We start from the raw sequence: 24,359 nt of genomic DNA, 5'->3' as shown, positions 1-24,359 counted from the left end.
ATAGGTATGGAGCACCTCTCCTGTGAGAAAAGGCTGAAAGAGTTGGTGTTTTTCAGCCTGGGGGAAAGAAAGCTCCAAGGAGACCTTACTGTGGCCTTTCAGTACCTAAAGGGGGCCTATAAGAAAGAGAGGGACAAACTTTTTAGCAGGGCCTGTTCCAAAAGGACAAGGGTCTAAACTGAAGGAGGGTCAACTTATATTAGATAAAATGAAAATGAGGGTGGTGAAACACTGGAAGAACTTGCCCAGAGGGGTGGTGGATCCCTGAAAACATTCAAAGTCAAGCTGGATGGGGCTCTGAGCAACTTGATGTAGCTGAGGATGTCCCTGATCATGCTGGGAGTTGGACTAGATGACTTTTAAAGGTCCTTCTAACCCAAACTGTCCTATGATTCTGTGTACTGCCCTGCTGGGGAAAAAAAATGTGGTGAAAGCACCAAAACAGGAATCCAATTTCTATATTTTTGCAATGAGACTAATATGCAAAGTCAGTAATTTGTAAACCACAGTTCTCATGTGTGTCATCTACCTTTTTGGCCTGACATTTAGGAGACCCAGTAGTGGAAATTCCAGAGTAAGCACCTCAAGAAGCTTCTCAAAGAGTTGCCATGAAAGCTTCCCAGAAGCCATTATGGGTGGCCAGGCAAACTGCACCCAAACCCACAGGCTCCTTCATCCTTTCATTCTTTGCCTTGTGATATCCCATGCAAGTCATGTGTTCTGTAGTGGGGAGGGGGGGGGGGTAAGGACAGCTGCAGTAGCATCTTGCTTCAGGTTAGTTATTGAAAAGTTTTTTCCAAGCCAAAAAGGTAATGCAGTGCTTTCTAGATATTAGGATGGAAATAACAAGCTACAGCAAATCATCTGTGCATTGAATTCCCCGTTCATTTTGAAGAGTGTCTTGCCCCAGCAGGAAATACTTTGACCTCTCGCACAAATGGCAGCATTTTCAGCACATACCTTTTGCAAGTTAAAACCGGAAATCGGCTAACACAGTAGTGCCAGATCTTCCGTAGCCATTTCAAGTCACAAAAAACCAACCTGCCTGCTAGGAGGGCTTCTCCTGTGGCCAACCTTAGCGTGAAAAAAATTATTGTCTCTTGTAAGAAGAGTAAAAAATGACTTTTTTTTTTTTTTTAATGAAAGGTGCTGAACGTCCATGCGGCCGGGGAGCTGGGCGTGCCGGGGGGCCCGTGGGTCCCCTGCCCGACACGCGTGAGCAGCCGGCCCGGCCCGGCCCGCGCAGCTCCGCGCCCGCAGCACCTGATGGCGCGGCCCCGCGCCGCGCGCGCCCGGCGCGCTCCCGCCAGCCCGCCCACCTCCGCATGCACACACCCGCGGCGGGAGGAGGAGGAAGGGCATCTTTCTTGCCGTTTTCGTTCCGCCAGTTTCATCTACCCCACTTTTCGCCCCTTTTTCTTCTTCTCCTTTTTTTTTTTTTTTTTTCCAAATTACATTTTATTTTACTTTTATCCCTGCAATCCTGCAATTATTTGTCGGGGTTCTCCAGTCGGATCCCGGCGGAAAAGGTGGATCGCTTCTCAGAGGGTTCCCGCGGCTCCTGGGGGAGGTAGGCAGCAGCAGCTAATGCAATCGGAGGGATGGGGCCGCGGCTCCCCGCGCACCCTTTGTCTCCGCGCCGCGGCCGCGCAGCGCGGGCCGGAGCCCGGAGCCCGCCGCCGGCCGCGCTTTGTCCCCGCCGTCTGCCAGCCCTCCCTCCATCCCCCGCAAAACGTGTCTGCTCGGCCCCGGTGCTGCCCAGTGAAACCCCGAAAATGCGAGCAGCGAGCCGGGCGGGGCCGGGGAGCCCGGCGGGGCGGAGGGGACGTGCGGACGGTCGGCCATGCGGCATCTCCCGCGGCTGGGGCGCGCTGCCGCGCCGGAGGCGGGAGGCGATGCTGCCCTCGCCGACTGCTGAGGCGGGCATGGAAAAAACCCACAAACAGACAAAACCCGCAGAAATACAACAAAAACCTGGCAGTCTGCGGCTACGGGCTTCCGCTGGCAGAGAGAAAAAATACAGTAATAATAAATGAGTTTGGCCCTTATGACGGCCGGGTGGCGGGTGCCGCAGCTCCCGCAGGGTGCGCGGCCGTGGTATAGCCGTGCCCGGGGAACGTTCCTGCCTTTCCCTTAGACCCAGCACTGACACGGGGTCGATGCAAGTTTTACGGTATTCGGAAAATGCAGGCTGGACCCACGTCGCGCACGCGTGTGCGTGGTGCCCGTAAATACATAGTAACAGCTGAGGTGGTCGCTTTTAGTGAGCAAAGGCGAGAACAAAAAGAGGCCCGAGTGAATGCCCGGGAGTGCACTGGCTCACGTGTGTGTACGTCCGGCTCGCTCTCGTGGTAGGGGGCTTGTTCTATTGTTTTGCGGAGTTAATGCAACCTGTAGCTAGGATGTGTCTGTTTCCTTGTGAGGGAGGAGACGATCAGGTGTGTAAAGCCCTGCTTTATTTATGTGACATTGGAAGGACTGAAATAAGCCCTGCATCTGGCAGCTGGTTTTTTAGAAGGAGAAGCTATAGCTACCATATGCCACCAGCTGAACTCACCTCATGTCCGTAGGCTATTCAGAGTCCAGACTGCTGTGGGGCATTTCTACCAACCTCTAGTCCAAATTTTAAATAGGAACCTGTGCTGTGCTTCATTCACCTTCAGGTTTGTTTGGCTTTTACTTGTGCTTGAAAGGCAAAATAACACAGAACAGACTTTGTTCTAGAAGTAAGGTGTATGAGAAATATACATTTTAGCTGATAAAATATATTGCAGGAATAAAAAACAAAACAAAGCAAAAATCCCCTACATTCTGAGACTAACCTTCATAGATCAGAAGTAAAAAACAGTTGCAGGGGGAGAAAGAAACAGCATCCTCCATCTAAATTTTACTTCATTTGCTACAAAACACCAGCTTTGTTCAAAAAGCCTCTAAAAGGAAACTCCATCTGTTGCTGAAGGATATAGGTATCAATAACTGCCCTTTCCAGGCTAGGAGCCCCTGTCGAAATGGCGCTGAAATCCGCTTTGCAAAACCTGCGTGAAGTCTCTGAACTGCCATATTGCTGGTAAGCAGAGGCCTTCTGCTGAGGCTCGGTGGAAATTCACTGACTAAAATGGGATCTGCTTCACTGTCGTACTGAATGACTCCTATTTGACTTTGCCTTTTCGGAAGGTCGGGTTTTTTTCTTTTTAAGAGGCACCATAGAGAGAGCACTTCACTGAAGCACACTGCAGCATCCTCTGTCTTGTCACTTGAGACTATTTATGCTGTAGTTGGACCAACTGGGCTCTCCAGGCTGGCTGAGGATGGGAGACGATTGTTGGCAGTGAGCACCAAGCTGCACATACCCGTGTGAAGAGGATTATCCCCTGAGTTTGAAGCTTTCTGCAGACTGCTTTAAAACCTCCTTCATGCCCAAAGGATGGAAGGGGAGGCAGTGCTCTCTCTTCCTGCTTGGAGGCTGCTCATCCTGGGTCTCTGTCCTACATTTTGTCTGTGTTTGCTGTTTTGGGAGCTTGTTCTTAGCAGTGTAGGAGTGGGGACCGAGCAGAAAGGGGACTCTCTCCTGTGCTCTTCTCTCTCTTTTTAGCATCTTGCTCATTTCTGTTGAAATCTGCGTAGCAAGTAACATGATAATAACCATCACTCACATGTTTGTATTGTGAAGCCAAGTGGATGTTGTGAAAATATTTAAATATTTTAAGCCTGAATTCAGTTTTCTTTCTGATGGATACTTAGTGCTGTGACCTTAATCCAATCCAAGAAGTTTGAGCAGCTGCTCTTGGGAAATATGGCAGCTTTTATGTGTTTTGCAGTTAACTCTTACAATATTTGCCCAAGCTTATCAGGTAAATATTGCTTTGAGTCTTTTACAGTCAAGAAAACTGAGGTAGGTATATTACTTGTAAAGTGGGGCAGAGGAAAAGTGAGTTACACATGAACTTATATGCAGGATTCTTCCTTCTGTAGTAAAAAGTTTATTTAAATGGGAATTTCAGAGCTGCTGTTTAACCCTTAGAAATACATCTGGATAGTGTGTTTTGTTGCAGTGACCCATAAAGCCCCACTCATGCAACATTTCCACTTTCTGTGGAAGACAAGAGTGCATTTATTTGTGGCGGTGTGTTGTGAGATGTCTTCTGAAAACCAAGACTGTTGGGAGGATTTCACAAAGAAATATAATGAGGAAAAAATGTGACTATATTCCTCTGCCAAATGCCTTTCCTAATTTGACTGGGAAGGGCTCAAAACAAAAATGTACTTAAAACCATTTTGCTTTATGGCTCATCTTTAAGTGTTTTGCCTAAAGTAATGAACCACTTGGTGAATCAGACTGGGATTTTATGGTTTCTTATTTGCCTGCCTTTGATCAGCTGAGTAGCCTGTCGAAACTTAATTTGGGACTGTCTTCCCTTTCTTCATGGCAGCTGGAAGGGCAGTGTGGAGAGTGATGGGGAAGAGCAGGAACATTTTTCTGTTGCAGCACAAGGTCGTGCACTACCAAGAAAAAGGCTGACGATCCACATTTGTTCTCATCACTTCTGTTTTATAGCACCCTTTTCTGAGCTTCCTTCCCAAGACGTCTGCCACATGTTTTCCCACCCCCCATCTTATCTTTTAGCTGTTTCCATCTTGCATGCCCTGGGAGAGAGAGGAGCCTGGGGAGGAGAGGTGGTGGCTTGCAGGCACCAAGCAAATGGCAGCAGCAGCACCAAGGCCGTGGCTACCACGCTGCCCTCATCCTTTGAGCCGTGTGCCAGCACCGTGCCGGCTCTCTGTGGTCCTGGGCCCAGCTGGGACAGCCCTGGGCTGGGGCGAGCCCGCTTCCTTCCACTGCTCCTGTGGCCGCAGCCTGCGGCAGAGGGGCAGAGCTGAGGAGCTGGAGGCAATGACATTTCAAGCACTGCAGATGTTTGCTCAGTGGATGTGAGTCAGTCTAATTTCCAAGCTCTTTGTTATCTCAGCGGCTCTTCTCTAATCTCTCCATTTTGTCCTTTCTGTAGATGAGCAGTAAGTCTGGAGCTTTATGTCCCTCATGTCAGGTGTTACCAATGCAGAACAAAAAGGAGATAGTTGCTTCCCTGCCTACCAGTGTGATACTGTTACGTATAAAGCCTATTCTTGCTTTCTGTCATTTAAGTGAACAGTTCGTACACACAGTTTCAGTCTCCGTGTTTCATTATTTATATCCATGGTGTCTTACCGGTCATATTGCTCTTCTTTGAAAGAACTTTCAAAAGTATGAGCAAAGAAAGATGTATCACATCTCAGGCATTGCAGAAGTAAAAACAGCTTGTGCGAAACTTACGTGCAGGGTTCTGATGACGTGTAACCAAGTTTTTCTTGGCAAAACTCTCTTTGAGAAGAAAGTTGAGTCACATTTTGTCTTTTGAGCAAATTATCTTGAATTCCATAGTTAAAAGTGCTTACTGTGTCTTGCATATTTACCAGCCCCAAGACCATTTGTCTGCAGGAAGTGCCCAGCGAATGAAGTGCCCAGTGAAAAGGCATATTGCAAAAACCGTACCCAGAAATGGACTAGATGGTGTCCAGATTGACCACTTACCCAAATGCCTCTCGCATACTGGGTCGGCTTTTGAGCAGCCATGTGCCTTAAGATGACACTTCCAGAACTGTGTCATTTACATGATATGAAAAAAATATGACATGTGAATTAAGCCATTGTGATTACTACCAGGAGTGATGATGTTCTTTTTACAAACACAACTTCTGGTGGGTGTTTTCTGAGATTATACCTCTTCCATGTATGGCCTAGAAAGGATTCATGCATGAACCAGAAGAAATAGATTGTCTGTATTATCATATTTTTTTAAAACATAAGTTTTTGATCCCATTACTGCTTTTGTGGAATTTTAACAGTCCAGGAAACTGGAGTTGTGGGGATTTTTTTTTTTTTTATGTTTCACAAGTCAACAGAAAAAAATTACTACAATTCTTGGAATATGTTTTAATGGCTTGTGAAGGTCTCAGTGTCCTTGAAAATAATAAACTCATTTTATCTTCTTGTGTCATCTCACAGTCCTCCTGAAGTTGTGACCAGTTGTAATCTTTCCCATATTCTGCAAGGAGCACACAACAAATAAATTATCTGTAATGGCTTTTATAAGACATATCATGGGATGTTTAAAGAGAAAGCTAAGCTGCTAGGCCAGAGCAATGCTTTTTCTGCTAAATAGAGGAGCTGGATCAGCTACCAACCGCCGATCCTTGAGCTTCATTTTGAAGAGTCATTAGCTCTTTGCTGGTTTTCTCTTGGGGTGATGCCTTATTCAAGAAGGAGTGCTTGCCCATCTAAGTAGAAAAATCTGAAGCAAGAGCAAAATTCTGATTTGTCCTTTGTGATTTACTAAGTGTGTGTCTGGAAAGAGAGGTTTGATGGTGAGCCTCTGGAAGTTTTCCTTCGAGAGGTTTACGGCTGAGTAGTAAGACAGAGGAGTAGGCACAGTGACTGAGGTGATTGGAATTTCTGCATTCACTATTCACGTGATTATTTACTGTCTTTTCATGTGAATTAGGAATAAAGCTCAGCCTAAGAACTCTTGCCAACACAGCATTTTTATTTGCATTTCTTCTAAGACATTTCTTGAATGAAAAGGCCATAAAAGTACAAATATGTTACCCTGCTGCTTCCAATATAGCTCAGTATCAACATATGGTGAATTTTTATTGAAGCAATTTTGGGTTTTTTTCTCACAGCACTAATGGCACATACACCTGAGGTAGCAACTTGCTCAGGTATCCCGGCATTGAATCTCCTTTTGGGAGCAAAGCTATTGTAATTTTAGGGAACAGCTCAGTGTAACTGCAGACCCCTCCCATGGGTCAGACAGGTTGTCCTCTGGCAGCACCAGGCTCTGCTGTAAAGGCCAAGTGACAGGCTTGGAGTGGACACTTGATTTGTAGGGAATTAAGCTAGTTGGCATGAATTATCTGTAATGGGAAACCTTTTAGTATTTTAGATTTTTTTTTTTAGTTTCTGGGATTTGTCACATGGATGAACTTGAAGTTTAGAGTAGGTAATTTGGGGATGAAATTCATGTGAACACTTATAGTCCATTGACTGTGGAGAGTGCCCAGAGTAATTAGCAATGACAAAGGGTTTTCTCTGTATATCTCTAAGATAAAGTTATCATTGCAAATATTTTGTGATTTGCATAGTGTTTTATTCCAGGTATCACACTTGTATCAACCTTTGAATCTTCGAGCACCTCACAAACTGAGTGTTAGTGTCACTATTATCATCTTAATTTTATAGGTGGAGATCCAGAGGACATGTTGGTTTTACTTTGCCCAAGATTTGTGATGAATTCATTCCATGACAGTGAAAACTTCAGTTTGCAGCCCCACCACTATCTCCTCACCCACCTCATGTTTTGACACTGAGATCAGGTTTTCTCATACTTGGAAGTGCTATGCGTTATGTCATTCAAGATTTTTTTGTTTGTTTCAGGATTTTGTTTTGGTGTTTTTTTAATAAATCACTTATCCTAGCAAGAAACTGACCCATATTCAGAGTTGTGCTTGCTGTCATTATGCTACGGGAGCAACTCATCCATCTGAAACATGAAATCTGCTGGAATGGTTGCTGGTGCTTCAGCTTGCTCCAAGATTTTGCTCTGTCTTATAGAATCATAGAAGGGTTTGGGTTGGAAAAGACCTTGAAGATCATCTTGCTCCTCTGCCATGGGCAAGGACACATTCCACTACACCAGGTTGTGCAAAGTCTTATCCAACCTGACCTTGAACAGCTCCAGAGATGGGGCATCCACAACTTCTCTGGGCAACCTGTTCCAGTGCTGCAGCACCCTCACAGTGAAGAGTTTCTTCCTAATACCTAACTTAAACCTGTCCTCTTTCAGTTTAAGGCCATTCCCCCTTATCCTATCACAACATGACCTTGTGAAGAGTCTTCATTCAATTAGTTTTCTGTAGAAGCAGGGTTTTGGTTGAACAGACAAAGCTTGTCACGTTTTGTGCTGCAAAGATTCCTTGGGAATGAAGCAGGGAGCTGTGTTCCTGCCAGTCTGGTGCTGTAGTGTTTCAGTGACAGAGGAACAGAGGGGCAGAGGGCAAAGCTGGAGCCACACGTCAGCGAGCTGTGCAGCCGGCTCTCCAGTGTGCTGCTTACCTCACACTGCTGCTAATTTCAGCACCTGCTTTTGAAACACTTAATGGGGAATTTATTAAGCACGGGCAATGTCAAGGCAGTTCTGAAAATCCTCCTGGGCATCAGGATGCAAAACGGTGCCCAAAGGAAAAGCTTCGCTGGTTGAATCTCAGCTGAACCTTTACACAGGTTTTAAAGTGCCAGGGGACACAGATCCTGGTACAGAGGTTGCCGGGTCTCTTAAGAAAGAGTTTATTTTAGGAATACATGGTCACAAGAAACTTCAGAATTCAGTGGGCTTGGTCCTTGTCACCTCAGCAGTCACCGTCTCCTGTGGCTTTATCCTTTTATAAAAAGATTGTGCTTCTCTTCCAAAATAGGTAGACTATTTTATCCCTGCAGCCTCCGGGAAGACTGTTCCAGAATGCTAAAACCACCCTCTGCTTGCCAGTCTGCATTTTTTTATCAGCAGCCTAAATCAATTTTTTAAAAATATTTTATTGTGCCAACATTTTAATACCTGAGCAGTTTTCTCCCGGTATCTGTAGTGGAAATCTCTTTTGCAGAGGAGTTGAGAAGTACCCAGCTCACACACCCCGAACTCTACCCTTGCACCAGGCAGTGTTTGCCACTATAATCACACGCTTAGCTGCTCCTTCCGTTGAAGAGAAGGGATCCTTCTGTTAGCCTCGAGGGCAGCCTTTAGACCTGGCACCTGCACTTTGGACACGGTGGGCTCTTGAGGAATTGAAAATGGCATTTCTGAGAAAGTATCTACAGGGAAAAAACTGCTCATTTGCAAAGCTATCTTCTGTGCGGTGGGGATGTGGTATAAAACAGAAGTACTGGCTTCTGTAAACTTAATTTGAAACAGGCAGATGTCATAACTGAACAAGTGAACTACATCCTCCTGTCTCACCCTGCAAGAGCCTGGGGATACTCATGCTTCTTTGGTTGCATGCAGTGTGATGGCTTTGAGGTAACCCTGAAAATTTAAAAATATCCCCAAATTAATCTGGTATCTTACGGTTCACCATGTACCCCAGGCTGAATAGTTGTTTGACAATACTGCAGGAAATTCATTCACAAAAGGGGAATTGAGAGAGTTGTGGTGCAGGAGCTTGTTTGTGAGTAACATACTGTTGCCTCACTACCACGCTGGAGTTGTAGCTCAGCCGAGAGTGGTTGGACTCCGGAAAATATTGGTCTTTCAGTTGATTTGCATTGCTGATGAGGAAGTATGTCACTGTAGCAGACTTCTCTGATCTGCCTTTGGTTTTCTTCTCTGCTTTTATGGAACACATCTATCAGAGGAGAGATCACCTGGTCTCTGGATAGTAAGTGCTTGACACAAGGTATACATTGCTCTTTCTTTCTGTGATACGTGAGCTTAGGGATTTATGTTTTTTCTGTTTCTCTCCTTGTTCATAACAAGTTTAACCATCCAAAAACTTAAACAAAGCATCTACTGCACCTGTGCTTTCCCAAAAATCCTTAACAGGTTGGAATACATGTATTAGTAGAACAGCATACTGGGATAACTCTATCCCTCTTTCTATCCCACTTAGCATCAGCATGGACATGTATTTTATATTCTTAAGTAAGAATAGAGAGCATACAGAAGACAAACACCAGATATTGAATCAGGACTTGGACAAGCAAATAATTTTTATTCCTTAATTTGAGGTTAATCTTTTTTCCTGAAACAAACAGGCTGGGTTTGCTCACAAGTTTAAAAAAAAAAAATACTTTCTTCAGCAATTGATTGCAGGACAGGGTAAATTTATAAGGTTTGTGAGGTTGATCTCATTAAGACATACAAGGTTACTACTGTTCTGCAGTGTATTTAGATAATAACCTGAGGTCCATCTAACAGTACAAAATTGGTTGGTATGGATGTTTCTCCTGTGCAGGTTTCACTGGTTTCTCCTGGTGATACTGCCTGCTGTTGGTGGTATACATCTTGGATTTTTTTCCTTTTGTTTTATTTAGGTTGCTGACACTGTGGCTGCAGTTTACTCACAAGATACCAACCAAACACTAGTATTTGAAGAACCACTTGGATAGGCACAGCTCCTCACCCAGCATGCCTTTCAAAGCTGGATTAGAATTGACTGAATTGCAGAATATGACTGTCCCTGAAGATGATAACATCAGCAATGATTCAAATGATTTCACAGAGGTGGAAAATGGCCAGATAAATAGGTGAGTATTTTTCCACTGACATTGCCTCTGCTAAGAAACACACCGTTTAAAAACAGCATTCTAATTTTCAGTAGATAGCTTGAATTATTCATTACCAAGTCATGCTCCATTTGAAGATGTAATTTGAATTTCATACATAGCATCTGTTGGGCATAGGCTGCAATAGCAGATAAAGCAAACAGAGTAGCAATTTATTCATCATTTTGAATCTTTCAAATTAGTCTAATAAAATTCATAAACATATAATGCAGCAAAAAGCCAAAATTTTTGGATGTCTGCTTCCACGCAGCAAAGAATTTATAACAATACAATGGTATAATTTTGGGGAAGTCTTTTGGTTGACTTTTAATCTCTGATATGACAACTTTAACTTGTCTGGCCATCTCCATGTATCTAAGCTTCTGGGGAGTTACAGTTGGTGTGGTTGGCAGCATTTGGAGTTCCAGTCTGTATTTGCACTTTGACAAGATAAAATGGGCAGCGGTTTGCTCCCTTGAGGCAGAGGTGGCAAGAAGATAGTAAAACAGTGTCTGGCACCTAACTCAGATCAAGGTTAAAAAAATATTGGTGGAAATTATTAGTTACAATAATTATCAATACAATTATTAGACTGTTGGCTTTTTTTAGAAGCTTATGGTCATTTCTGAAGAGCTGCCTTTTCTCCAGAGAGAAGATATTCAGCCCTTCCTGCCAGCCTCCAACAGGTGCTTTACAGCAAAGACCTGATGACAGACCCTGTTTGTATTTTGTGAGCTGTAAAATAGGAAGCACTGTTTTGATCAAACTTCCTGTTCAAATATTGCAAACCAAGGTGGAGCACAGGGCCAGTCAGTGCCTGCATAGGAAGCCTGTGCCAGCACATCGTTCTGCTCCCTTCTGTGGGGCTGCCACCACCTATTTTATGATCTTTAAAATTGTCTTCTCTTGCTTTTTTTCCTGTTGGCAGCATCCTCTTAAGCTACGTGAGAAACTCACTTTCTAGCATTCAAACAAAATTCAGAGCTGTTTTTTCCCAGGTGACATTAGGATCAGTTGTGAGACTCGCAACTGCATGGGTGGACAAAGATCTTGGTGCCAGCTGTGGGAATAAGCACCCAGCATGGTCCACACCATTCAAGTAGTAAAACCAGCCAGCTGTACCATGGGACAGAGCAGGGGGCTTGGCTGGTGGGGGTGTGAGGGCAGGAGAGTGCCAGCCTGTCCCTGTCCCCGCCGCCAGCCCTGGGGCCGCCACCAGCAGGGCGGGCGGTGCTGTGACCACAGCGCAGCTGCGCTGATGAAGATTAGAGCTGGTCAGGAATTTTCTGATGCAACTACTTTAATGGAAAGTGCCAAAACGAAACACAAACCACTTCTGAAAAAAAAAAAAAAAAAAAAAGGCAAGAGAAAGACTAAAAACCCTCCAACTTTGCCAAAACAAAACAGTTCCAGTATGAACCTGCTTGCTTTCCTGCTGGTTCATGTTGCAAGGAGAGGAGCTTAGGGGCTGACAGTGATAAATTCACTCCCTGGAGGCTGCTGAGGATTTATATCCTTGAGACAAGGAGTGGCTATACTGGGCTGGTTGTGCCTCCCCAGCACTTTGGCTGATGCCATCAGTAACTGTTATGGGGAAAAACCCTGCTGGTGTTCATTGTCAGTGGATGTTTATGGAGGGTGGGGAAGGAGCGTGCTGTATGTGCCTGGTCCTCTGTGGTCACAATGTGCTCTGTGGAGTTAGGGCATAGTAAGCGTGGCGAGATCTGGCTTGGATCCAGACTGCCTGCAAAAGGGAGAAGAAAAGTTAAGTGAGGAAACAGGAACTCAGAGGCAGAATTTCTGATTACTGTTCTGGCTCTTAGGGCAGGTTAATGTATTTCACAATTTTCTATTCCTTTCTGGAGAACTCCCTTCCTCTGTGGAAGGAAGATATATCATTTGGCTATAGGATAGAGCCTGTTATGGTTCTCTTAGCCCTCTGCCCAGCACTCATGGGACAGCTACTTGCATCCCATGCATGACTATTTGCCCTGTATATCCCAGTTTGTTCATGTCCCTCACCATGTCCAAACCAAGAGTTTCAAGGCAGCTTGCACTGATGACAGCTTCCAGTGCAGCAGCATGTTGGCACCAGTGCAGCAGCATGTTGGCACCAGTGCAGCAGCATGTTGGCACCGGTGCAGTCCTGCCAGCATACCCTGGGACTGGAGGCTGTCACTGAGCCACCCACAGCTGCTGCCCTGTGCAAGCACCTCCATGTCATCCTGTGTGACGAGCAGGCAGGCATATCCTGCTCTGCGCTCGTGCATCCTGAAGGGATGTAGTTAGTCCCTTCCTATAACTATTTTGGCAAACACCTTTTTTTCCATGGAGTAAGAGGTTAACAGGCATGGTGAACAACACATTTTGTACAGCCTGGCATGTGATGTGAGGCCTTGTAAAATGCCCAAGTCCATCAAAATCAGTGGGACTTTTTCTGTTGATTTCACTTGAGCTTTAGATTAGATCTGTAATTTTCAACCAACTTATTTTTTTCTTGTTTCAGCCTATTTGATTGTGCACTCTGTGTTTTATTTATTTTTTTTTTTCTCTCAGGACATAGTTTTTCAAGCTCAGTGTAGAGCAACTTTTAAAGGGTCTTTTGGAGGTAGTACACCAGGCACAAGCTGATTCCAAAGCTGGCTGTAAACTCCAAATATTTCTTGATCTTGGAAAAGAATCTGTGTGTTCCTTTGACTTTCCAGCCTTTTCTGGTCCTAAATATATGTAGGAAGGGGATGTTGATTTGAAGAGGCTGCACTAAGAGGGGTTTTTCTTTGTATGCAGATGTTGAATGGGAATGTCTTCTGAAAATGTCAGTTCAGAGATTTGCATGAAACCCAGACGTGGATTTTGTGACTTTTAACTATGTCTCCTGGCTATAAAACTTTGCCATATCTGCACATAATTGTAAATCAGTATTTAGATAACTTACTCCTTAACTATAACTATAACAATGCTCTCAGAAAGCTGATGTCTGAATGCCTGTCTTGGTTATCAGCACCCCTTGTTCAATTAACAAAGTTGTTAGTAGGTATGCTAAGATCTGGTCCCAGTTTCACAGTGTAAGTCAGATTAAGCTTTTCTCTGCATTTCTTGTTCATGCCTGCCCTCGAAATATTTGCCACTGCTCAGGTTAGCATGCAGTTTAAGAAGCTGCCTAAGGATAAAGTTCTGTCATCTTGGCAAAACTAGCTTTCCCTAACAAATGTTTAAGGCATTGTAAAATACCATTTTAATTTAATTGTGCTTAAACGTATCTGAGATGGCTAAATGGTTTTTGGCTAACTTTGCTTAGCTGAAGTGGTTAGCTTGGGGGTATCACCTTAATCAAACATTTCTCATTGAAGTCCTTAAATAAATTAAATTTGGAAACCATAGTTAAACATCATCCTTTTTAAACCACTTTATCAATAAGGCCAAGTTTCTACTTTGTACTAAATCAAACCAGGAAAATAATTAGATTAAGATAGTCTTTACAGGCCAGCTGTGAGGCTTCATGCATTACAAGGATGAGCTAATTTTATCTTGGCCAGGATATTTAATTAATGTATCTGAAAAGTTTTGTATAGTCTGTTCATACTCAGCTATGATACAGGACACACAACAGGAAAGCAGAAATATATAGGAACAGGTTATGTCTTTCAATGATGGGTAAAGCATTTGAAATGAAGACAACAATCAGTGCAAATGGATTTCATGCTTGTCAGGGAGTCTCAAGGCTTTGATGGCACAGACAGTCCTACAGTGCGTTGCCACAGCACCTCTCACAGCTGGCCTCTGATCCTTGGGAGGGCTGGGAGAGCCTGGCGTAAACAGGCATTTCACTTACTTTGTGTCATATTCATAAAGGTCAAAATACAACATTCTGTGACAATGAATGGCTTGTTTTCTAAGCACGTCTATCAAGCAGAGCAGATGCATGGCACAGTTTAACTAGAGATTCCGGTACTCCAACATATGTTTCCTTTCATATGCTCTAAGGGAAAAAAACCACCCTGAAATAAAAAAAAAATATATAAAAAGCAATATCTTGATAAAATTTGTGTCTGCTGAATTCATTGGATTACCTTCCACCCTGCTTTTTTTTTTTTTTTTTTTTTTTTCCATTTTATTTCATTTAAGATCTGGTATGGTTGCACCAAGCATTGTCCCAAGGCAGACCTCTGCTCTGGACTTGCAGGTTAAGTTGCCTGCAATAGCAAATGCAGCACAGGCAGAGCCCACATCTCCCCGTACTGCATTGCTGCTGAGCTGTCTGGGCAAGCCGTGCTGGGGCTGGGAGGCAGGGCTGGGACGTCCCCCACAGGACAGCTGGGCTCAGTGCTATGTACCTCATGGTTTGGGGTCCCAGTGCCCTCATTCCCATGTCTGACTTTTCCCTCCTGTACACATCACACAGCATAAATGGAGAAAAGTGCAGTGTGATGTGGAAAACATGGGGTGGATGAGCCCAGCTGGGCAACAAGCCAACTCCATTTTTACTCTAGAACTAACTCAGACGAAAATACTTTGGATCAATTTATCAAATCCGACTAGTTCTCTCAAAGTCACATCCAGAAAGAAATAACATGGTTGTTGGCTGTGGAAGATACCAGCTTTGCAGAAGCTGTTTATTCTGTCAGGAGTATTCTGATGGAAAGTCTCTGTTATATTCAAGCAATGGTCACTTTTATATTCAAGCGATGTTGTTCAAGTGTTGTCTTTATTGTATATTATTTTTTTAACAATCATTTTTATGGAAGTTTAATATCAGAAGGCAATAATAATAGTGTGCACAAATTTGTTATTTTTGTAATTATTAAGGGGGAACTGGCTGCAGGGGGATGAGCAGAACTGGGGGGAGCAGACTAGTGACTCCTATCATAATTCTTGACAAAAATCTAAAATGACACATGATCTCCATAAATGACAGAAGAAGGCAAAGTCTGCAGATGTTCCCAGCAGCAGTTACAAATCCAAAAGAGACAAAACTTTTCTCTGTGCTCCTGCCTGTACAAATTGCCTGCAGGGTGTTTCGAGAGAGAGCTGGAATGTCTTTTTCAAGCCATTCACACTCTGCTGCCTGTGTTCAAGAGATGGGCTTCAAACAGACATGAAAGAGAAAAAGCACATGCTCTAAATCAGGTTGAGATTTTATTCCATAAGGGTGAAATACCTACAAGGTGAGCTTTGGAAAGTTAATTTCATATCAGTCTATCTTAGAAGTGGTTGCTTTTCACTTCATGAAATGGTGGAGGAGGTTCAGCCATCTATTCTAACTGTGTTAGAGCTGATAAATCTGACATCATGTCTATATTTTGCATCTAATTAATTGCCAAAGTTAGTATTTTAAAAATACAGGAGAAGCCTATAGTTCTTTTTTATTGATAAAAAGGAAATCAAAGCAGACCAAAAGCAGAGTCAAAATTGCAAAAAACCCAGCTAAAATACTACTTACATTTTGCTGTCTATGCCTGGATTTAAGGCATAAACACAAAATGTTAAAGACACAAGGCCCAGTGTGTCAGCTGTGGAAGCCAAGTCAGCAGTATTATATCTGCATGACTTTGGCATAGCCTTAGAAGCTGTTGTAGTGTACCTATCACTAGTAATTAGGCCACAACTGGGGCAGTAGGGAAGTTTGCTCAAGTTTCATCTTTACAAGTTCATGGATTTATTACCAGCCTGAATACTGCTGGATGTGCTGAGATGGTGCAAAGTTCTGAGTCACAGTTTGAACTATACATGCCTGGCCAGTAGATGTTCCCCACTGTGGGAAAGGACCAGCAGTGCTGCTGTTTGTGTTCAGTGTTGTTTGTCTGCTTCAATTTAAGAAGAGCCAGCTTAATGTATCTGCAGCTAAAATGGGCTCTGACACCTGGTGACAGCCCCTGGTTAGGTATGTGACATGTACCATGGCTGAGGCATTAGCCAGTGCAGACTGAGAACCATCTGTGGATTAGCAAAGATGCCAGGGACTTAATTGTGCATAAACCTTCAAAAGATGAAAAGCTGAAAGAATGCTTTATACAAACTAACATGTTTGCTGAAGAGAAGATCTGTGAGAAAATAACGGCTCATCCAAATCAGAAGTGTAGTAAATCTCAAGGATGCCAGCACTGCCACAGAGGGACAGTAAGCTCCTAAATGTGGATACATCAAGGACACAGAACAAGTAAAGGGTAAAGAGAAAGAAAAGTTGTTTATTCTATGTTCCCCTGCACAGAAGTGTTTAATTTTGCAGTATGATTAATTCAGCATTGAGTTTTGAAAGACACGTACAGGAAAATCCAGTAGCCCAGAACAGCGTACTGACAGAGCAGGTTGCCTGCTTCAGGATCGTCCAGCCAATATTCCAGCCATACCAACCCTGTGTGGCAGTGTCCTGGGGTGACTTTATGATGCTTGTATCCCCATTCGTCTCTTTAGCCCAGAAATAAGTTTTTTATCTTCAAGAGTGGTTCTGAGAGCAAAGGTGGGGGAGAGAAGAAGCATGAAGTTTGTTATCAAACACTGCACTTGCTCCCCTGCATCGTTCTCCTGGACCGTGTTGTCTGCAGATGGACAGCGGGAGAGAGCTCTCCTTTGCTTTAAGTTAGTTTTTAGCTAGCTGAGGCAGAGAAGTTCCCCAGACTGTGGTTTTTCTTTTTCTTGAAGCTGTTTAAACCTGCTCTGGACTGAATACCCAGAAGAGCACCAGCAGGTCGCACATGTGGCCCACTGGGCCAGGTCTGGGCTGGGACATTTCCAGCACCAGAAGGATTGTTAACAGACCGAGTTAGCTGAGCTACAACCCATGAAAAGGACTTTGTTCTCTCTTCAGATTGGCAAGAGATTTTATTGTTTAGTATTGTTCATTTTCTGTGCTGATGAATGCTTTGTGGATTAAATAAACAGTTTTTCTATTTTCCTCCAAGGAAGTCTTTTCCTGAACCAGTTGAGGGAGGGTCCACTTGAATTTGCTTTCTAGAGGCACCCCTTTGGAGATTTTCTCCTAAATTTGCCCTAATCAGGACAGGCAACTTAAGGTTTCAGTGGCAATGTAGGGTTTTGTAGTGCCACCTGACAGTGAGGGGACAGTTGAAATCTTTTAGGGATCCTTGGCAGAATGATGATGGCAGTAATTCATAGTTACAATTAAAGGTTTATTTTTTATCAGGGTATTATGATTAGTGTAGCACAGAATTTATGATTAGAATGGTACAGGATTTTCAACAAGCAGAATCAATGCAGTACAATCTATAAGTAGCATGATACAGAATTTAGAGTACAATTTGACTTACAGTTTCTAGTCAACTGGATCCTCAGCAGATAGGGTCAGATCTTAATCTGTGGTTTGTTGTATCAGTACACAATCATAATCTCAACTCAAAAATCGTGTAAAAGAATATAAGCCTTTCCCATAATCCTTGGAGGATGCAGAGGACAGGGGGTTGTCTCTGGCCAGTGGCAGCTGCAATCCCAAGTTCCCCACTTAGGACTTGTAACTGCTTGATTTTATACAGGATGCTGTTATGCTTTCCTCTTCTGTGGAGGGGTCATCACCACTGCCTGGTGGGCCCTGTGCCTGGGGCCTTCCAGCCTGGCAAGGCAGGAAGTAATTGAGCTGATGCCCAGGAGGCTTGAGTTTGATAGGGAAGGGAAGAGGAAGTCTGTTTGGTTTCTTGTACTTGCTTCACAGGACCTTGTGTTCATATTTTCTAAGCACTTGCTGGAAATAAATCCTCTGACTTCTTTCAGCAAGTTTATTTCGGATCGAGAAAGCAGAAGAAGTCTCACAAACAGCCACCTTGAGAAGAAGAAATGCGATGAATATGTAAGTCTCTCTCACTGCTCTGTTCTCTGTCAAAATGAACTGCATGTTGTGTATAAGAAAGGCCTTTAGACATTGTCTTCAGAAGTGCTGGGCACACACAACTATAACTGAATTCAGTTTCCAGTAGGAGCTGCCTGGGATCAGCACTTAAATAAAAACCCCAAAACAAAATTCCCAAGAATATTGGTTGGGTTGAGGCAAGGGAATCCCTCTGGCCTCTGTTGGGCAGGAAGTTATGGTGGATCCTTACGGCTTTACTGTATTTAAATTACACATCCAGGATGTTTCTCAGGTGTAGTGGAAGATGGGGTTTAAAACTGAAGGTGCAGTATGAGCTGTGTGTTGCCTGTACCATTTGGGTCAGTTTACAAAACTTATTGGGCAGCGAGCAGCGTAGCTGTGACAGAGCTCAGCAACACTTTCTCCTTTTTCAAATAACTTTTATTAAATCGTTTTCATAGCAGTAGCTACTTATATCTGATGCATCACAGAACATGGGATTTGAAGCAGAAGTGCATGTCCCTGTTCTGTTCCAACCTGTTTCTGACACATCTGTCTTTATTTCTCCAGATCCCAGGAACTACTTCACTGGGAATGTCTGTCTTCAACCTTAGCAATGCAATTATGGGCAGTGGGATTTTGGGTCTTGCTTTTGCCTTGGCCAACACAGGAATTCTCCTTTTTCTGTAAGTATTCATGTGGTGAGCAGCTGATCTCCATGGAATTTCACTGTGTTTAAAGAATGTGTGCACTGCCAGCAAGTGGAGGGATTTATAGTCCATGTGTAATCAAGTACAGCATTCAAGCCTGAAAATATTAGCTACAAGTTTCAGACATCTTTTTTCAGTCAAATGTTTTTGCAGAAGAAAACACTGCTTGTAGTGCTAGAGAAAATTAAGTCCATGTTATTTACTACAGACCTAGACAGGGTTTTTTCCTGTGCTCTGCAAGCTACATAGACATCAAAAATATTCAGTGGTAATAGTTGCAGTGAGTTAGTACCGAGTTCTTACTTGTGTCACAGGATCTCCAGAGCTTTCTTCAAAGCATGGTGCAATAAACACTTCTTTTAAACCAAGAATATTTATTTCCTTTATATATTGCATACAATATTTTCATCTCACTCCCACAGTTTCTTTAATGAGAATCCTGGAAAGCAAACATAAATATAGCCAATATAGCCAAGATTTTAGTATAGAAGAGAGCTGAGGTGGGCTACTTAACTCCAGGGAAAAAAAAAAAAAAGAAAAAGAAAAAAAGAAAAAAAAAAGAAGGGGCTTTGTATAAGGGGCTTTCTTTTTTATAAAAGAGAATTTAATAGTTTAAAAATTAAACAGTGCCATTAAATGACTAAGATGGTGTTCTGTATCTCAGTATGAGACATTTAATTTTGAAAAGTGATTGTTAAGAAATCAATTGGGAATGGTGTGCAGATTTCAGTGATAAATGTTCATTGAGCGAAGAAATACAATAATTTACGATATTTGAGAACAATTCAACACAGTTATTGAATTTACAGATTGCTCTAAATTTCTAATTTCTTTAATGTCAAATCTAAAAATATAGAACTTTTGTCATTTCTTAGGATTTTGGGAAATACATTATTTGAGCCCTGTATAAAGCAGAGTAGATGGCCAAAGTGGTACATATAGCCATCTGCTCTGGAGTTTTGTGCCAGGATAGCTAGATCCATGCTGCTAGCTTAGAGTTTGCTGTGGCTGGGTAAAATCTAGGAGTAATCAAATGAGTTAATCCATTTACTTTAAGAGCATAGAACTCCTGTTTATTGTCCAGCTAGGCTAGACTGTAATTTACATCTTTCATTAGCAGATGTAAAAATGCAGTTTCTTTTAAGTGACATAGATCAGACAGGCGACCTGAACACCAGAGAAACTTCTAGCAAGGTATGTTGGTGACTCAAGTAGCGACTGTGTAGATCTGTACCAACACATTGTACAAGAAACTGCCAAACATGAATGTGGAGATCTCATTCAGTAAATAACAGCATTGTTCTCCATAGAATTAACTGTATGTATTTAAAAGTGGACAGTAGTTTTTGTTAGCTTTATGATGCCTTTAGATCTGTTTGCCTTGAGATAGAGCAGCCAGCTGAAATCAAAGGAAGTTAGCAGGACCTACATGAGCAGGCTTAGAGCTTCCCTCTTTGAAGCCTGGATATGCAGGATCCTAACGTGGTGTCTGTTGTTATGCTTGAAAGTTGAACTGCTTTAAATGTTCTGCTCCCATGCCATAATCTCAGCATTAAACCTAGTCCATTAGTGATGGATTTGTTTCTTACACACAAATTCAGTTCATTTTTTCCATAAGTGTATAGTTCTACTGTCGCTGTCACAGGTAGATAATTTCTTCTTTGCATGTGATTAGAGTCCTAACAATACTTCCACTGCTTTTTGCACATGAGAAAGATCTTGAATTCACTGCCTTTGAGTAGCACAGTTCTGGAAAGGTTCTAGGTTGCTTTATCCAGTATTGGCATGCACCATTGCTGAAAATTCTGCAGATGCAGAAAAATTAAAGGATCATTTTCAGCACTAACAAAACAGACCCATCCTGATTTCCACTCACAATTTTTGGGCTCCTTCAGTGTGAAGTGTGTACTGCCATGAACATCTGGATCAATTCAGATCCTATATCCTAAGCAAAAGATGTGCAAAATAAACATGGCAATGACACATCTTATTTGCTTAACAGTGCCATAACAAAGCATTATACTTTCTAGGCAAAATTACTGGTGGTGGGAATTCAGAGGAACTTAATCCCAGTGTTACTGATAACTACTGCCTAGACTAAAAGAGAGCATAATTTACAGTATGCAAAAGGAGAGAAAACTTTGCTGTAGAAAGATAACAGAAAAATTTTGGAAAGCTAGAGATAAACTGGACTACCTGGGGATGGCAGGAGCAGTTGTTGCTTGTGGTTTCATCCTGGAGAGCCAGGGCCAAAGTGATGGATCATGTTGCAGAGAAATATGGGCTGGCCAAGCACAAGGTGTTTTCAACCTGCACTTAACCCAGCACTGCACATGATCTGAAACACCTTGCTGAGGCAGAGGGGCTTGTTAGATTGGGAACAGTATGAAACTACAGCTGAAGTTTCACACTGCAGCCACTTCTGCTGGCTGTGTCTGGGAGGGGCCAGGAAGCCACAGTGTAACTCCCACAGTGTTTTAGGGCAGGCTGGCAGACCAGCCTGCAGGGAGGCTGTACGAGAGCAAATTCAGTGCTCTTCCATCCTCTGCACCTTTTGAGGGTTCAGGACAGCTCAGTGAAATAATTCTTGTGACTGCATAAACCTCACAGGTCTTCTGGCCCCAAAGCCTGGGACTTCACAGAGGAGAGGGACAACACAGGTTTCAGTTTACCTGGTAGATGTGGCATCTGAGAGAAGACAGCAGAAAGCATCACAGAAGCACTTTGTTCTATCAGTCCCCTAGCCTAAACTGTTTATTCTTTTGGGGGAAGGTAACTTTTGTATCTGCTGTTGGCTTCCGTAGTTACCAGCACTTCTTTGAAAGCAGACAAAATAAAAAGTAGAGGAGTGCTTTTGGGACTGCAGTGCAAGCTGCCCTGCTTCTGTTTTGAATTTGTGTGAAGCCAGTGGCATGGACATTTTCATTCCTTTCCAAGGGGTGGTTCTGGCACGAATATTCCTGTCCATACCACAGTCCTAACACAAACAAGTTTTTCATACAGTGCTAATGAAAATGCCAAGTGTCTGTAGGAACCCTATGGGGAGCTAAGGACAACAGATCAGATAAATACCTGGCTGCTTGGGAGTGTTATTTTTACCACTGCAAAGGCTCCATGAGCTCAGTGCCTGAAAAACAGAAGCTTTTAATATGAAGACAGACTGGATGCTGGCATGCAGAGCTGTAGCCATTTGGGGCTGGGAGTGAGTCAGCCCCAGCAGCTGAGCACTGGGGCCGAGCGCCGTGTCTGTAGGCAGACAGGGGCGGAACGGCTCGGCAGGGAGCACAGGCAGGAGCAGGGCTTAGCAAATCCAAAAAAATGGACCAGAGTGACCTCAGCTAGTATAGTCTTCCTTTCCTTCTCCACCTTCTCAAGGAGAAACACCCTCAGGGCTGTACAAAGAGTATGTTGTTATTGTCAGCCATCATTCTTTGCTGGCGAAAGGATAGTTCCTCCTATCACCTCTTTATGTTTCTCACTGCTCCTCTGGCCCCAAGAAATTAATCATCATGAAAGTAGTTATTTGGCACAAGAGTAGTTCCAGTCTAAACTAATAAAAAAGTGGGGGGAGGAGGCTTCTCATTATATTCTTTCTATGTATCCTGTGAAAAAGATGTGTTGCTGCCTATCTATGGCAGCAGTTTGTTTTCTCTTGAATTTTAGCCTTGTTTTTCTTGGTGTCTGGAGGGTTGTTGTCATAATAAAGGGAGGAATTGCCAACAGATTGTCTGAATGCTCTTCGCACACATCATGAAATCATCAGGTCTTTGTGTGTCAGAGTGTTGGAGGGGAAGGCACACATGGTGCTTGGATTAAAGACATTGAGCAATGAGAAAATGTGCTTTTATGGACTTGGCCCCCGGCACTGAGTAATTATCATTTGTGCCAGGAAGTTCCCTACACAAACAGTTTGTTCATTACTTCCCACAATTCTCCTGAGTGAAGTTAAATTATGGATCGTGTCAGGCCAGGACTGACAACAGTGAGGGAACATGAATCTCTACCTGGACAAAGTATAAGCCTTTGATTGCTGCCTTTATTCCCAAGGGAAGCCAGTCAAGCCTTAACTCCCTATATCTTCCTCCTCGGGCACTGTGAGACACATAAAAAGCCATTTGGGTATCCCTTTGGTAGTGTATGAAACTTGTCCTGGGAAAAGATGCTTCCATTTCTTATGGAAGTCCTTAAATAAAGGACTCTCCTTTAAATTTTCACTCTGCTTCCAGAAAAAAAGAAAGCCTTAGAATGGATTTTGAGTGACATATCTGGCTTGTCTGTGCTCTGATAAATCTTCATTCCTCTCTGATAAAACATCTTTATTCTTGCTTTTTTCAATATGGGGAGGTGTAACGCTGCAGTTCTGCTAAGTCTTATTTGATTGTATCCCTCTACATGCAGAGTTTTCTACCTCCATGGTGGAACTGCAACCAGGACGTGAATCACATGTATTTTAGGGCTTATTTCATTGCCAGGACAATAAAAAGTTATCTCAGAGTCAATAGGAACATGATCTGACAGGAAATATTGCACTGTCAGACCTCATCTCATATGGTAAACTTTATTTTCCATTCTTTTTTAGACTGCTTTTGGTTTCGGTCACGCTGCTGTCTATTTATTCAATACATCTCCTGTTGGTGTGTTCAAAGGAAACAGGTAATTTAGTATGTTACACCATTCAGTAGAATGTAAAAATCAAGAGGTGACAAGTGTTCAAATGAGGCCAGGTGCTTTGTGTAAGATGGGGAGTTTCTATCACTTTGCTGACACAATAGGAAGGCCTGACACACTTGGGGTCAGAAGCCTAGAATTAACAAGAATTTGAAGAATTTATGGCATGGCAATGGAGAACAGCATCACTGTAAAGAGAAATATTTATGACAAAGAATGAATTCTGCTGCCCAAAATGTTATCTTCAGTGAGCTAGAAGAAAGAGCTCATATAGTTTCTTTGCATTACAAATTAAATTGCAAACAAAATATAATGAATCTTTGCCTATAGTGAAGCTTACCTGGAAATACAGTTTGTCTTTAGTGGTTAGTGTGAAACTCCTGATAATCTTTGTGGTGGAGTTTCCTTAGAATAAAATAAAAGGGAACAGTTCCTTCACATAGAGAAGTGTAACTGTAACACAGATACACTATTTAAACACAGAAATTAGAAGTTGCCTACAGTATTATGTCAAATGACACTGTGTTCTGAAGTCCAAGAGCCTCTTTCCTTGTTAAAAATGTTTAAAGCCATATTTTAAAAATAATCTGTGCATAAGAATACTGTAATATTTAAATATGCAATTTGGACACACATGATTACTGTGTAGTATGTATAATGTCAGCAACTGCCTATTTCAGCTAGGTACAGCTTCCTCAATGTGGATACATTTGTGCCCCATTATTCCCAAAATCTAAGTCCTGTTTTCTATGTTGCTGGTACATTTAAACTCAAACTTACTTTTTACACAAACTTTAAAGCAGAAATGTCAGCTGTAAGGTAACACAGA

The 24,359-nt window shown here is 42.8% G+C and overlaps 1 protein-coding gene across 2 annotated transcripts in view; it reads left to right on the top strand.

Annotated features, from left to right (window-relative positions):
• Positions 1 to 1,432: 1,432 nt before the first annotated feature.
• Positions 1,433 to 24,359, top strand: part of SLC38A1 (solute carrier family 38 member 1) — a 42,122-nt gene continuing 19,195 nt past the window's right edge. For both annotated transcript variants that reach the window (XR_012053075.1, XM_002194550.7), the window contains exons 1-5: positions 1,433 to 1,570; positions 10,124 to 10,336; positions 18,077 to 18,152; positions 18,723 to 18,838; positions 23,442 to 23,515. Coding sequence is in view for 1 of the 2 variants with exons in the window: in XM_002194550.7 (XP_002194586.2) it covers positions 10,218 to 10,336; positions 18,077 to 18,152; positions 18,723 to 18,838; positions 23,442 to 23,515 (385 nt within the window). In the remaining variant the exon portion in view is untranslated. The remainder of the gene's footprint in view (positions 1,571 to 10,123; positions 10,337 to 18,076; positions 18,153 to 18,722; positions 18,839 to 23,441; positions 23,516 to 24,359) is intronic.

This window comes from Taeniopygia guttata, chromosome 1A (assembly GCF_048771995.1).
Source record: "Taeniopygia guttata chromosome 1A, bTaeGut7.mat, whole genome shotgun sequence".
NCBI classification, from domain to species: Eukaryota; Metazoa; Chordata; class Aves; order Passeriformes; family Estrildidae; genus Taeniopygia; species Taeniopygia guttata.
Note: the sequence above shows the minus strand (reverse complement) of the source record. Positions and strands in the feature narration are given on the sequence as shown.